General features: G+C 46.8%; 2 protein-coding genes across 4 annotated transcripts; one reads left to right on the top strand and one right to left on the bottom strand.

Moving 5' to 3' along the window:
* Positions 1-136: 136 nt before the first annotated feature.
* On the top strand, positions 137-4,733 carry LOC143185161 (uncharacterized). 3 transcript variants are annotated; one of them, XM_076387918.1, is made up of 5 exons: positions 137-609; positions 1,225-1,526; positions 2,274-2,562; positions 2,739-3,341; positions 3,818-4,733. In XM_076387918.1, the coding sequence occupies exons 2-5, from the start codon at positions 1,358-1,360 to the stop codon at positions 4,731-4,733; spliced, it is 1,977 nt and encodes a 658-aa protein (XP_076244033.1). In that variant the 5' UTR covers positions 137-609; positions 1,225-1,357. The 3 variants fall into 3 exon arrangements, with proteins under 3 accessions (XP_076244033.1, XP_076244032.1, XP_076244034.1); XM_076387917.1 differs by lacking the exon at positions 137-609 and adding an exon at positions 617-858; XM_076387919.1 differs by lacking the exon at positions 137-609 and having other exon boundaries at positions 1,396-1,526; positions 2,263-2,562.
* A 1,679-nt stretch (positions 4,734-6,412) lies between these two features.
* Positions 6,413-13,283, bottom strand: Culd (CUB and LDLa domain). Its single transcript, XM_076387857.1, has 13 exons — positions 13,252-13,283; positions 13,084-13,198; positions 12,976-13,027; positions 12,534-12,864; positions 11,768-11,937; positions 11,485-11,708; positions 10,602-10,956; positions 9,890-10,096; positions 9,702-9,821; positions 9,040-9,273; positions 8,807-8,981; positions 8,219-8,433; positions 6,413-7,852 (listed from the first exon to the last, which is right to left on the bottom strand). Exons 1-13 carry the CDS (start codon positions 13,281-13,283, stop codon positions 6,690-6,692), a joined length of 3,393 nt encoding a protein of 1,130 aa, XP_076243972.1. The 3' UTR covers positions 6,413-6,689.
* Between the last annotated feature and the right edge of the window lie 278 nt (positions 13,284-13,561).

The raw sequence follows: 13,561 nt of genomic DNA, 5'->3' as shown, positions 1-13,561 counted from the left end.
CCTAGCGCTTTATCCGATAAAACAGTAGCGATTCCATTCGACCACGTATCAAATTGAAACGTGCGACTGCGCGTGTCGAGGGGGGAAATCTCGGCAAGTGGATCGATACTACGATGCCTCAACGTTTTCAGTCTCTGGCTGGTTCTCCGACCCCTTCGTGCCTCGCTGAACTCTCGCTGAATCGGCCCACCCCCGAGTCGGTGCTCGAGATCCTCTTCGCGGTATCGTAGTAGTCAGTGATAAGCTCCAGTCGGCTGATAGAACACCCTCGCTCTGCTCCTTCTCGGTTCTCGCCGCGGCTGAACCCCGCTGCTTCCTGCGAATTTAGTCGTTAGTCGTCAATGAACCTCTTCCGACGTGGCCTCGCGCGATTCGTCTACGCTCTCGATCTGCACGCGAAGTCGTAGGGTCTTAGCGTTCGCGAGGCATGCCTGCTGGCCAACGAAAACGACAGCGCAGCTCGCGGTCGTTACGTAATCGAGATCCACGGACACCTGCACTTGCGTGACTAGGCGACGTTCGTTACTGGATCTGAGGGCCAATTAGCGAGAGCTTGCAAGGCTCTGCGGCGACCGAGATTTCGGGACCAGGTGCTGCGGCAGATACCAGGTAGCGAGGGGTATTAACACGTTCGATGTTCTACGAGCCGTACGTGACTGGGAACCGTTTGTACTTCGAAGGATAAATCGTCTTTAAGATCTGAATAAGTGAATTCAATTGCACTTTGTGAATGAAGTGTGTCAGTGTACTTACAGTGGCGGAGAAAAGAATGCTTCGGGGGGCATTCTGGGTTAGAATGGAATTTTCTTGAGCTTCTTTGGGATTTTATTATTCGGAGAAGTTGTAAGAATTTTGCGTGTGAGTTTCAGCGTAAATGTTTATTAATATTCGAGGTGGATAAGTTATTTTTTTTAAAGAGTAAATAGTAAGAGTTAGATTTATTTGAACTGATATATTTTTTTAACGAGTGATCTGAATATACCCTTCATCCACATCCACACATTATGTGCTCCTTTCCCGCAAGGAATTATGAAAGTGGTCCAAGTAAAAGATCTGAAAAGCTGTTGTATTGACCTACATCACAAGATAAGCGATAAATTCAAGTTCTTTGGATTTTTTAAGCCACTTTCATGATTTCATTATCAGCACATTTTTCCTCCATTAACTAGATAACGCTTAGAAATCTTTGTCTGGTACTAAAAATTCCTCTCACCTTCCCAACAGATCGCTCGATGACTGGCTCGATCACAAATCCCTCGTGGAAATCCTCTAGCGGACTTCAGGCGCGCGGGAGGATCGTAGAACCGCGAAAATCGACGAGCACAGGTGACCACCGAGCGCCTCGACTGCGTGGAACATGAAAAAGCAATCTCGTCTGGTCGACTGCGTCCGCCGTCGACCAGGCCTGATCATCCTCTTCTTGATACCGACAGCCCTCCTAGCGAGCCTCTACCTCGGCAACTCTGAGGTGGACTACGACTTCGAACGCTTTCCGTCCTTAAACAGATCGTACAATGCCGACGAAGGTGGGTACGACAGGTGTGATTAAGCTAAACCCCTCAGAGGTTACAATAAAGCACTGTACACATTTCTTCTTCTGCCTGTGGTGAACGAAAGTAAAGCTTGGGAGGGTGAAGCCTGGGACTCTACAAATCAAGGTTTTCAGTATTTTAAAGTAAATTTACATAGGTACAATAATAGAATTAAATTGTAATAGCATCTGGGTTTTATTGTAATGTACTAGTTTCTGTTAGTTCCCTATTTTTTTTACTTTATCTTCAGTCTGTATTACTCCTGTTTGCAGACTTAATTATTGCATCTAGAAATTTTTGAAATAATCTTACTCTGATCTATCCCTGCTAGTCTTTTTCTGAAAGTCTTAAAAGCTTTTTTTCAGACTATTAGCTCACTTAGAATCTGTCAAGAAGTCAGTCTGGACATTTACTGTCTAGAATGTTGAGAATAATAATAATAATATTTGTCTAATATACAAATTAGTAATCATAATTGCATCCATTAGGTACCATCACAGGCTATAACAAATTTAGTGGGATTAGAATAGAAATGAGTAAGAGGACGAAATAAGTCCCATAACTCCTAATAAAGAAGTCCTAGTCAAAGTACCTAGTCTCCATTACACTGTACTAAAATTTCCGATAGATAAAGTCAGCAGCGAACGAAAGTAGACTCTAAAACTCTAGCCCCCATTACCTAAGTAAAAAGAAACTCTAGTCCCCAATTTTAGGAACACCCTGTATAAAGAAATTTTCCAGAATCGATGGAGGGCTATCTGGTGTGGAACCCGCGGTGCCAGATGCTGTCGAAGGAGCCTCTGGACCCATCGATCCGTTCTTACATAAGGAAAGAGAAGTTCGAGAGCTGCTCGAGCGAGCCTCTGCTGACGAGCCTCTCGAGGGACGAGAATGGGAGCGTGGTGCTGTCCATAGATGCTGCGGCGAGTGCTCGCCACCCTGGTTTAGGGTGCTGCTGGTCGACCGTCCTGAGGCCCACTAAACCTGGGTCAGGGAAGCAGGGCAAGGACAACGTGGACTCGTCGATCGTGTAAGCTTTGCAGCGGTTAGAGGAGCAGGTAAGGGTAGAAACACATAGAACGCTGGTTGCCAGCGTTTCCAGGCCAGCGCTGGCTCGCAGGCGCTGGTAGCCAGCGTTCTATGTGTTTCTACCCTAAACGCTGAGCCAGGTTGACCAGAGCCGACGTTTCACGCGACTGTTTCCAGGGTGAAGCGATGCGAGAACTTCGATGGCGAGGTAATACTGCCCAGCAACGCTGAAGCAGCATTGGTCATCTGCAAGGGGAAGCCGAAGAAGGGTGCCAGCGCTGGGAAACTGATCTACGAGAACGTCCATCCAGTTCTGAGCCTCGACAAGGTTCGAGATCGGTTTCACAACTCCAGCCAAGCGGCTGGTCTCTCGAGGAAGCTCAGCGTGTTGATCCTAGGGATCGATAGTGTCAGTCGGCTGAACCTCATTCGCGCTGCGCCGAACACCGACAGATACTTACGTGAAACTGGATGGGTTCGTCTGAATGGTTACAATAAGATGGGAGATAATACGTTTCCCAATCTGATGGCTATTTTGACTGGTCAGAACGAAAGCCAGGCCTACTCGAGGTGCAAACCGACCGTCCCGCACACTCTGGATCGATGCCCCTTTCTGTGGCGGAATTTCAGAGACATCGGCTACGTGACGGCCTATGGTGAAGACGAGACCAGTCTGAATACATTCAACTACCTCAAAGTCGGGTTCGTCGAGCCGCCGACCGACTACTACCTCCGACCCTACATGCTCGCTTCTGAGAAGCTTCTTAAAGTTAAGAAGAGGTACTGAGTTAATTATTTAGCTGGGAGTATTTGAGGAAATTGTGAATAGACTCTAGGTGACAGTAAATACTAATTATTAGTGCTATTGGTTACTTGTTTTTTATTATTTGACGATTCATTAGTATTTATTGTCACGTAGGAAGTACTAGTGAGTGTTAGAAGCTACTAGAGCTCTACTAGGGGCTACTAGGATACTACTAGGGGTTACTAGGGACCACTAGGGCACTACTAGGGACCACTATGACACTACTAGGGACCACTAGGGTACTACTAGGGGCCCCTATGGCACTACTAGGGACCACTTAGGTACTATTAGATGATACTAGGGCTCTACTAGGGCGATACTAGGGCGTTACTAGGGTACTGGTAGGATATTGTTAGGCCGCTACTAGGGCGCTTACAACTACAGACGCAATGACCCTCAGCACCCTCTCCCTCAATTCTTCACTCTTCAACTCCCCCGTCATTCCTTCCAGATTCGGCCTAAAGTACTGCACAGGACCAGAGACCAGCTTCGACAGGATCCTCGACTACTCAGTAGACTTCGCTCGATCATTCCTCAACCTGCCCTACTTCGGCTTATTCTGGACGATTAGCGTGAGCCACGAGAACGTCAATGGCCTCTCGTCCATGGACCACCGTCTGCTGGGCAAGTTCAAGTACCTGGAACGCGAGGGCATCCTGAACGACACGATGATAGTGTTCCTAAGCGACCATGGGATGCGCTGGGGACCCATCAGGAACACGTTCGTCGGCTGGTACGAGGAGAGGCTACCCTTCCTCTACATCTGGCTACCAGAGTGGTTCCGAACAGAAAGGCCAGACGCTTACTCGTCTCTACTCGTCAACCAGCATCGCCTGACCTCCCCCTTCGACCTCTACGAGACCCTTCGCGAGGTCCTGACTCTGTCAGGTGGTCGAGCGGATCCTCCTTCGGGCTGTGCTGCTTGCCACAGCCTGTTTTCGCTGGTGCCGAAGCAGAGGGGTTGCCTCGACGCTGGTGTCTCCACTCACTGGTGCACCTGCACCGCCTTCAAGACTGTGGACCCTAAGGATCCCATCGTGGAGAAGGGGGCCCAGGCTTTCTTGGAGCATGTCGAGGGTTTAGTGGACGGGTACAGGGACAAGAAGGGCAGACGGCTCTGCGCGAAGCTGCGGCTGAAGAAGATCCACCGAGTGGACCGCGCCTTCGACTTCGACTCCACTGGCCTAGCCTTCTTTTATATGATCCAAGTGACCCCTGGGGACGGCAAGTTCGAGGCCACTGTGCGGTACCATGGTAATGGTACTTACACTGTGTCTGATCACGAAGTCAGTAGGATCACTAGTTACGCCTCCACAGCGAAGTGTCTCGATCGGGGGATCAAACAGTATTGTCACTGTCTGAAGTAGGAGACGCCTCTGGACAACCCAGGTCGGCCTAATATGCTTTCACACGTCCCTTTTCCACGAGTCCACTGAGGGAACCTTCCGAAGTGGGATCTCGGATTTGAATACCAGGGGCATTCAGAAAATTCCTTATATTTTGTATTTATAATCTGGGATGGAAGAATAATGGCTTTATTTAGCTAGGGTTTCTCAACTCTTTCAACTTTCAACTCTCGAACCCCCTCCTCCTTTCTTTTCTTCTTATCCCTACTTTTTTTCTGCTCCCTCTTTCACGTGACTCCAAAATTTCTTTAGGACTCCTAAGAGATCATAGAACCCTTAATGAGAAACCCTTTAAACTTTAAAATAAGATCCAATGAGAAGGAAAAGAAACTGAGTTGCTCACATCTTTCTTTTACTTCGTTCTACAAGTGAGCAGATTAATAAATTAATAAACACTTTTTTGACAAAATGTAAGGAACTTGTCGAACACCCCTCGTACATATAAAAACTATGAAGCCAGCTTGAAGTACAGAAGTCCTTCAGTTGTTAAAGTGTTACGAAATATTTAGTCAAAGGAATTAAAAGTTATAGAGTGGTTTTATAGTTATGCAACGCAGTACATGTTACAGTATGTGTGTAGATTTAATTCTACCGATGCTAAGTCTGCATTTATATCGATTCTGCATCTATGCAGGATGAAATCTACACATATGTTAAGTTACATTAATATCTGTGAATCTGTAAGCTCACTTGGAAAGGTTCCCTCTGAGATGGTTCACCAGAAGGCACCCTCTACAAGACAGGGAAGACGTGTACGCTTAGCTCAACAGATCGTGGCCATTGAAAGTGCCAAATTCGGTTCGTGTAGGCGCCAATCACTAACAGCTGGTTCAGATGATATGGTTTCTTGATCGATTCTGTAATTTTGCCGGATGTAAAGACAACTCGATTTACTTCTTTATTTGTTAATACAGAAATATGTGAATGATGCCTTAGGTTATTACAGATTCAAAAAAATCAGCTAATCGATCAAGAGACCTTATCGTCTGAAGCAGCTGGAACTAGCGTGTGGCGGAATGAACGAAGCATATCGAAACGCGAGCATATGTATATTTATGTGAATACAGGGTATTCATTGTATTCGCGGAGGATGGCGAGGGATTAATGGAAAAAGAATCCTAGGTATTCTCCTGGTGCAATTACATTGAACAGCCTGTATCGACAACACGTACGCGTATGCATATACATACATATATTTTACTATGTCTTTAAACGCCGTTTACTTACGCCGCAGGCGCGCGACGCCGAACAATGCCGTGTCGAGAAGTGATTCAGTGATCCACGCGCGTTGTCTGATAACAATCTTGCTCTTAGTGAGCCTCAGAGTGAGACATTATTCGAACTAATTTCTCTAGATAAATTCTGTACCTCAGAACCAGACCAATCCAAGTCTATTTTTTTCTTTTTTTAAATTAGGTTTCTTACAGGACCTTACTGCCTTTTCTTCATTTTATTAGAAATTTAATAACATAAACTATTTCAAATACTATATTAAGGAATGAAAAGTACTGAATGTTGAGAGATAAAAAATCCTGAAAAATAAAAAAAGGACTTGAGCCATATTGGGTTTTAGGTGCAGAATTATGCTCTGAATGATGCTCGAATAAACACATATGTAGGGATACAAGTATCACACTGAACGTTGTTCAATTTGTGATTTATAAGTATTGTGAAGTACAGTAGCGCCAAATACGTAGAATATACTCCAGCGTTTAGTGTAATACTTCTACTCACATAGCATGGTTAGACAACGCGCGAACAATAAACCATTTCTCGCAAGAAAATCTGTCTTTTATCAACAATAATCATCTTAATTCATAGTTGCCTACCCACCCCATTTTGCAACCCCATATTGAAAATAATATTCAGTCCTCCTTCAACTTCCAGTACTCCTATGTCCCTCGAACAAACGTCTACTTATTTAGTTTCCCTCTCGGTCGTCAAAACAGCGTCGTAGGAAGCTCGACTGGGAGGAGCTTCCAAACTGAACCTCGAAGCACGAGTGTCCTCGCGAGCCGCTTCCTCGTCGTCAGGAGACCTCCTTCGAGCCCCATGCGCAGGGGTGCCAAAGAGCATAACAGTGACCGACTGCTTACGTCCATGCGTCGTCACTCCTCTCCGAGCCAGGAACCCATCCAACACCTTAATTCCCTCGTAAAGGCTCTCCAAATCGCAGCTGGCGTACCTCATCGCCCTTCGTCGCTGGATGGCCGAGCAGATGGCCGCGGAGTCCGAGGAGTGAATCGCCCTGCGCGCGAACTCGAACTCGCTGTTGCTCAGCTTCTCGTAGCTGCTTGTAGATCCCATCGAGGAGATCCTGCAGGCGTCGCGAGACCGAGCAGAGAACTTCCTGGCTGACCTTCGAAGCGTGCCGCAGGGGGTGGAAGCTGTGGTCGAGCCTGCGCTTCCTGTCTGCCATTTCCCTGCCCTGGAGCCTAGAAGCCTGACGACTGTGCTCGTGGATGTAGACGCGTCGTCCTCTTCCCTGTCCTCGCGTACTAAGTCTTCCATTTCCTTCTCTGCGTCTGGTTCGTTACTCTGCTCCGCCGAGGCGCGGCTGGGCCACAGAGGTGCAGCTTCGTGGGTCGCTTCGTCGGTTGGGGTAGTGGCACAGCCGCAGGCCCCCTCGCAGGAGCAGGCTGGGACGCTGTCCTGCGTCTTAACGTCGCCCTCGACGCTGGTTGCCTCGGCCCCTGCCTCGGGACCCTGCTCTGTTCGACGTTCGGCTCGTCGACCCGTATCCTCTTGTCGCCGAGCCACCTGACTCGTTCCCTCGTCGACCGACGCGACGCCTTCGCGTTCGACAGATTCGGGCCCCGTGCCGATCGAGGCAGCGCGCGAGATCCTCGGCTGCGAATCACAGGAGGCATCGGCCGTGCAGATCGAGCTCGGAGCGTCGCGGTTCCGGAGATACGCACCGAAAAGTTCTGCGTCGACTGAGAACGAGGCGCGGCGGAGGCTGTCGGACGATGGCTGCTCGCTGCTGCTGGTGAGGGACAGGGAGAAGTGACCTGTTCGGCGGTACCAGTCCCTGCGGAGGCGGCTGCTGTCGGGGTCGTCGGGAGAGTCCTCTGATTCATCTTTGGACGAATATTTCAGGAGTGTTATTGATTATTATTTAGTCATGAGTGGGCAAAATGGGTAGCTGGGTACATGAAATTACAGATAGAGGAGCAGAAAAGAAGAAGAAGAAATGGAACCAGTAGAAAAAATATAAGAAGAGATAGAAACAGAAGCAGTAAAAAATATAGATTTTAAACGAAGTAGAAATAGAAGATGCAAAACTTGTTAAGAACTTGTTTTTTAATTTCTTTCGATGTTTGTTTAGTTTGATATCGCCTTATGGCCGCAGGATTTACAGTAACTTAATTTCTTCTCACTATCTGAGGCTTCTATACTAGATCTACGTCCAAAAGGTCAAAGATTAAGATTTATCAAGCACTCACGTGCACTAGAGATGGTTGCCAGGCCTGGCACGCTGAAGTTTCGCGACATCGAATGCGGTGGCGTGACGTAGGGCGGCGGAGGGCTCTCAGGGAGGCAGGGCGCGTGGTTCCTCGAAGTGTTCTCAGTGTTCGCTGAAGGTATGCTTCGACTGCCATCGTGACTGCTGCTCGCGGCCTCCGTCGTCGAGCTACCGGAAGATCGGCTAACGTCCAGCCTCGCATGAGCAAAACAATCGTCGGAATAAAGAAGCAGGAAGGGTCTAGTCATCTAGCAATGGGATCGAAGAGACTTGTGTAATGATGGCAGCTGAAACACTTCGAATCGCTTCGAATCTGTATATAATTACGAAAAAATTGGAACACATGGAACTTGGAGCATGCTTCGAAGCTTATTGTCAGGTCTACTAAAAGCCTTGACAAGTCCTGAATCCAGGACCTTGAATTTTGTACAGATCTTGAGACTTGGAAGTCTTGATAATTTGAAACTTTTGAGAGATTTAATTGATTTTGTGAGTTGCTTCACGATGTCCCATCACCAGAGACAAGTCACAGAAAAAAGCGACAGAGGTATAAGAAAAATTGACTCACGAGCAACTCTGACTAGGCGAACTCCTACTGCGGGGTTCACGATTGAACCCTCTTCTCTTCTTCCTACCCACGATTTCCGAGTCGAGCCCAAGCTTCACGACCTCGTCGTAGCCAGGAGGAGCCTCGTAGACAGGTGGATCATCCTGCACCGATATCTCGTCGATTCGTGCTCCGTCTGCAATGTTGAACACTGTCGAAAGTGACGATGAGAGGCAGGTGGATCATCGCCTTACCTAGTAGCTCGCTGATCGTTTGCAGCCTCGACTGCAACTCCCTTTGCTGCCTCGCTCTGGCGCCCATTCTGTACAAGAGAATGATCAGCGCTGATATCAGCATGATTAGACCGAGGCTGCTCGCGACGAAGACCAGGGTGGCGGTCTTCAGATCAGGGTAGCGATCGATTTTTGGGAAGTAGTAGTTCGCCTTGTTGGAGTGCCACTTTCGGTCCTGTGGTTCGACCTCCCAATCTTATAAACAGGTAAAATAATATGGGTATGAGAATTGCTCTGCAAGAGATTCCAATTACTTAACACAAGAAATTAATTTCTTGACCAAGTTTTCTGATACCTACATGGTTTTAAAAAATGTTTCTAATAATGTATAATGAAACCACTTTCTAATAAAAAAAAGAATTAAGTCGATTCAGTGATCAATTTTCCTGCAATAAATTCTTAAAAATGTTCCTTCTTTCGTAGGCCTGAAGGTACGATATGTGTACCGTGAGAAGTCCTCTGAAAAGCATTGACTCTAATGCTTACCAGGAGACTTCTCATGAAACTCCAAGAGTATATACCCCCTTAAATCAGCTTCATGCTGTGATTACTCAAGCACTGCTGCAGCTAATTGATTACTATCGCAATTACATGGAAACCTATGGTAACCCAAACGATTGTACCTCGAAAGCAGGTCGTGGGCTCGTCGCTGTTGTCGCCGCAGTGATCAAAACCGTCGCAGTTCAGTTCGCTCGGTATACATCTGTGGTTTCTGCAGAGAAAGTCAGACCCCGCGAAGCAGTCTGCATAAGAAGAGATGACGGTCGATCCATCAATCGTCTCGGCTCATTGTCCACTCTGGCATACTTACCCATGTAGCTGAAAGCCGCGTAGGCGATTGCTAAGTGTGAAGACGGACCGAATGTTCCTCTGAGGCTGACATGGAAACCACTGGTAACTGGGGCGATGTGTTCCCTGTGTCTTGGAGGCTGCACTTGACTTGCTGGATGCCTTAGGATCTCCAGGGGCAACAGGGCTGAGGTTGGGCCCTGTTTCACTGTGAGCTCGGTATTTCCAGCTGGAACAGAGAGGGTGCAAGACCAAAGACGGAGGGTTGAAGAGTGAATGGATGGAGAGAGGAAAAGTGAAGGGTCCTCAGATGATTGGTATTATATGTATACCAATTGTGACTTATTCTATAAATTTTTCTATGTCTGACTTGAGACTTATTCTACATTCTTGCCTATGTCTGATTTGGGACTCACTCTACTGATGTCTCTGTGTCTGACCTAACTAGTGGAACTCGACAGTAGAACAAGCCTCAACTCAGACACATTTGAAGAGTATTACAGGCATTTCCTCAAGAATTAATAACTCTGTAACAATGCCTCAAACGTATTTATATCATTCTTTATTTTCCCCTTATTTTAGCACGTAGAATCACTTCATAAAATTCCTGACACCTTTAATCAACCCTCTTCTACAATTTCTTCTACTTAAATGTCCCATAAACGTACAGAAATTAGCGATCTATCACCTGAGGGTCCCTTTAGAAGATTCTGAGGGTGATAGACCCTACTCACCCATGTCTGCAAATGCAACTACCTTCAAATACATATGAGTCTTCATGTGCAGGAAGTTCTTCGGCGGTCTGATCAGCCAGACGCAGTCGTAGGTCTTTACCCCCTCGCCGACCATATCCATCATGGTAATGGCGCCGCCAAGATTCTCCACGTAACCGCCGCAGTCTGTAATCGGTTGAACGGATTTGTCGAACGCGTGGCCGATCACGAACGAGTAGAAAGCCTTGTAGCCCAGCCCTGTGCCACCATTCGCGTAGAACCGCATTAACAACGACGGGCCAGAGCTCATTATCACAGGAGGACGGAACCTTGCGCCGCTGCTGACGTCCAGTCGTTGACCATTCCAGTCGTAGAACTAGAATAGCAACATTAATGAACATATCTGTGGATACGTATGGCAAAGTAATGTATCACACTTGAAGAAATAGAGTTTATACCTTAATTAAAATCTAGAAGACACACTTTGTATTTTCAGTCACAGGAGACTCAATCGATGAACCTCTTTTTTGGTTAAAAAAAGGAATAAGAATTTGGAATACAATTTTTGTCAGTAAAGTGAGACAAGGGGGAAGTTTAGACTGTGAGTATTATGATTTGTAGTTCAGTTTTCATATTTTGCGTATTTTTTAGTATTACCTATATTAATTCTGTAGTTTTTTATGCGTTTAATACATAAAAATACAAAGATCTGCAGGCTAATAGTAAACTTTTGTAGAAGTTTAAGTTAGGGTGAGACCCCTGCAAGCAGGTGAATCTCCTGACACTCGTACAGATTCAGTGGAGAGTGGAAATCGAATCTGCAGAGGGTTTATATCCATCTGAAGGTCTATACTAACTCGATATCAATCTCTATCGATTTCAGATCAATTTCAAAGTCGCTTACTTCCATTATGGACACAGTGGCCAATTGAAAGTCACTGAACAGCAGCCTGATACGACAGGCAGGCGCTTCGCTGGGACACGTGACCACGTACTCCAGTCCTAAATCTCGAGGATAACGAGCAGGGAAGAAGGGGGACGTTATAATTCCTCCACCTGTGCTGTTCAATCCCTTCGCTGCCTGTCCATTTGCAGCCAACTCCGTGCCCCTCAGATGTAATCTGTTTCCTGGACGACAGATCACGTAAAACTCCAATTTACAGACATCCACTATTGCACACACTCACTCTCAGCTGTGTATTCGAGGGTGAAAGCATGCTGATGCGACTGACTGTAGAGCAGAGTGATCGACAGGGTCCTCGTGCTCGATCTGTACGTGATTGGAGCGTAGAGGCCACAAAATGGAGTCCCAGAGACATCCTCATATGGAGGTTCAGAGATCCATACGTAGTCGCATCTAGAAATAAAACCAATAGACTTGTTCTTCCTCAAATTCTCAGTCTCTAAAAAAAGGGATGATAGTCGAGGTCCAAAGTAAAGCCAGTGAAAAATTGTTAATGTTTGAGCTGTTGTATCTTTACGAAAAAAAGTCGTACAGCAGTCAGCTTAGGCTCATTCTAAAGGGCATGGCCTCTAGTTTCACACACCCGAATTGAATTTTCCTGAAGGCCCTTTTGTACTCGACTGTGAGGCGAGCAAGAGACAGTGGTTTCTCTCACTGTACATTTTCGTGTCCTGTAGTACATTTTTCATTCACAGTGTGATAACTCATCGAAAAAAAATCGTAGATCTATTTTTAAAGACTCCTCGGAAAGGGGAGGCTTCAATCTTGAAATCTACTGCAAAACGAGTCGCGAAAAAAATTTATCAAGCTCCGAAGAGTCGTCTGAATTTGGAAAAAAATCCGAGGAAAAAGTACCCTCTCTTTTTGGACCTGCAGCCAAGTAGAAAAATGCCTTCAGAAATTTACGCCTCACGTATCTAACTCTCCCCCAAAATCCCCAAACTGGAACTCACTTTGGACCAGGTCACAATCTCCCCTAAAATTGTTACCTGCAGGGGCTGTCCATCGTAACGCTTCCATCCCCGCAGTGATGCGACAGGGCGATGCTCTGGAAGGTGACGATGATCACGCAGGAGGGACATGTGACCAGCTCGAGGCTGCACTGAGCATGGGAGCTGTTGCTCGCGTAAACTGGCGAGCCATCTTGCCTCGCTTCGTTCGTGGCGAAGGAGACGTTCTTCGCGTAGAGGATGCCCTTCTCCCCAAGCTCGAGGTACAGTCGCCGGCCGTTCTGGACGCCGCAGATGTCCTCGTTGCGGACCATGACATTGCCCTCCTCGGCCTTGGCGGCGATCGACCACCACAGTATCGCCAGAATCGCTTTTAACACGAACGCAACACGGCTGACGGCTGTCCCACACGCTTCAACCACTCGCTCGCTCATTCGCTCCTCCACGCTTTCGGCACGCTCTTATCGCGCGAGAGACTTACCGCATCGGGCTCGACGGCACATTTTCCTCCGAGGGAAGGAAACGTTCTGCCCCTCGAGAAACCCATCGCGATTACGCGCGTAATTTCATTAGCCCGCTACGCTGTTACGTACCTCCTTATTATGGTATAAAGCATTTTTATGGCATCCTTTGCACGTTCAGCCTTTCCGCCAAACAGTGGACAGGAAGTTTTTACGTAATTTTCGGTCGTCGCGGTCGACTGTCTTTGTGGAGGTTTCTATATTCGCGGGGGATGTGTTGATATTGTCCTATGTACGAGTTCGAGGCGACTGGAGAGTTATTAAACATGTCCTAGAAGCTGTACTGCTGATCAGTAGCATAAGACCACTTAATTTCTTATTATATATATGTACGTTTTAGGCTGTTGATTAGCATGGATTAATTGTGCCACAGTTTTGTCTTTAACTGTATATATTGTGGTGGCATTTTCAACGTTATATTTGCTTCGTTATTATTGCTTAATCAGTAAATAATTACGATTGTATGTTCGAATATAGAAGGCTTCTTTGATGCTATATCGCAGTGGCTGTGGTTCTTGATTATCTCTGGAGCTTAACGATGTACCT

This window comes from Calliopsis andreniformis, chromosome 10 (genome assembly GCF_051401765.1).
Source record: "Calliopsis andreniformis isolate RMS-2024a chromosome 10, iyCalAndr_principal, whole genome shotgun sequence".
Lineage (NCBI taxonomy): Eukaryota > Metazoa > Arthropoda > Insecta > Hymenoptera > Andrenidae > Calliopsis > Calliopsis andreniformis.
The sequence above is the reverse complement of the archived record's forward strand: the minus strand, read 5'-3'. Positions and strand labels throughout refer to the sequence as shown.

Excerpts from the sequence above, each read along its gene's own strand:
- Culd (XM_076387857.1), bottom strand. The coding sequence starts at position 13,283 with ATGTTTAATAACTCTCCAGTCGCCTCGAACTC. Across the intron at positions 13,028-13,083 it reads ATACCATAATAAGGAGGTAC|GGGCAGAACGTTTCCTTCCC; the intron begins GTAACAGCGTAG and ends GGGTTTCTCGAG. Across the intron at positions 9,822-9,889 it reads CGCGGCTTTCAGCTACATGG|ACTGCTTCGCGGGGTCTGAC; the intron begins GTAAGTATGCCA and ends CTTCTTATGCAG.
- LOC143185161 (XM_076387918.1), top strand. The coding sequence starts at position 1,358 with ATGAAAAAGCAATCTCGTCTGGTCGACTGCGTCCGCCGTCGACCAGGC. Across the intron at positions 2,563-2,738 it reads AACGTGGACTCGTCGATCGT|GGTGAAGCGATGCGAGAACT; the intron begins GTAAGCTTTGCA and ends GACTGTTTCCAG. Across the intron at positions 3,342-3,817 it reads CTTCTTAAAGTTAAGAAGAG|ATTCGGCCTAAAGTACTGCA; the intron begins GTACTGAGTTAA and ends CATTCCTTCCAG.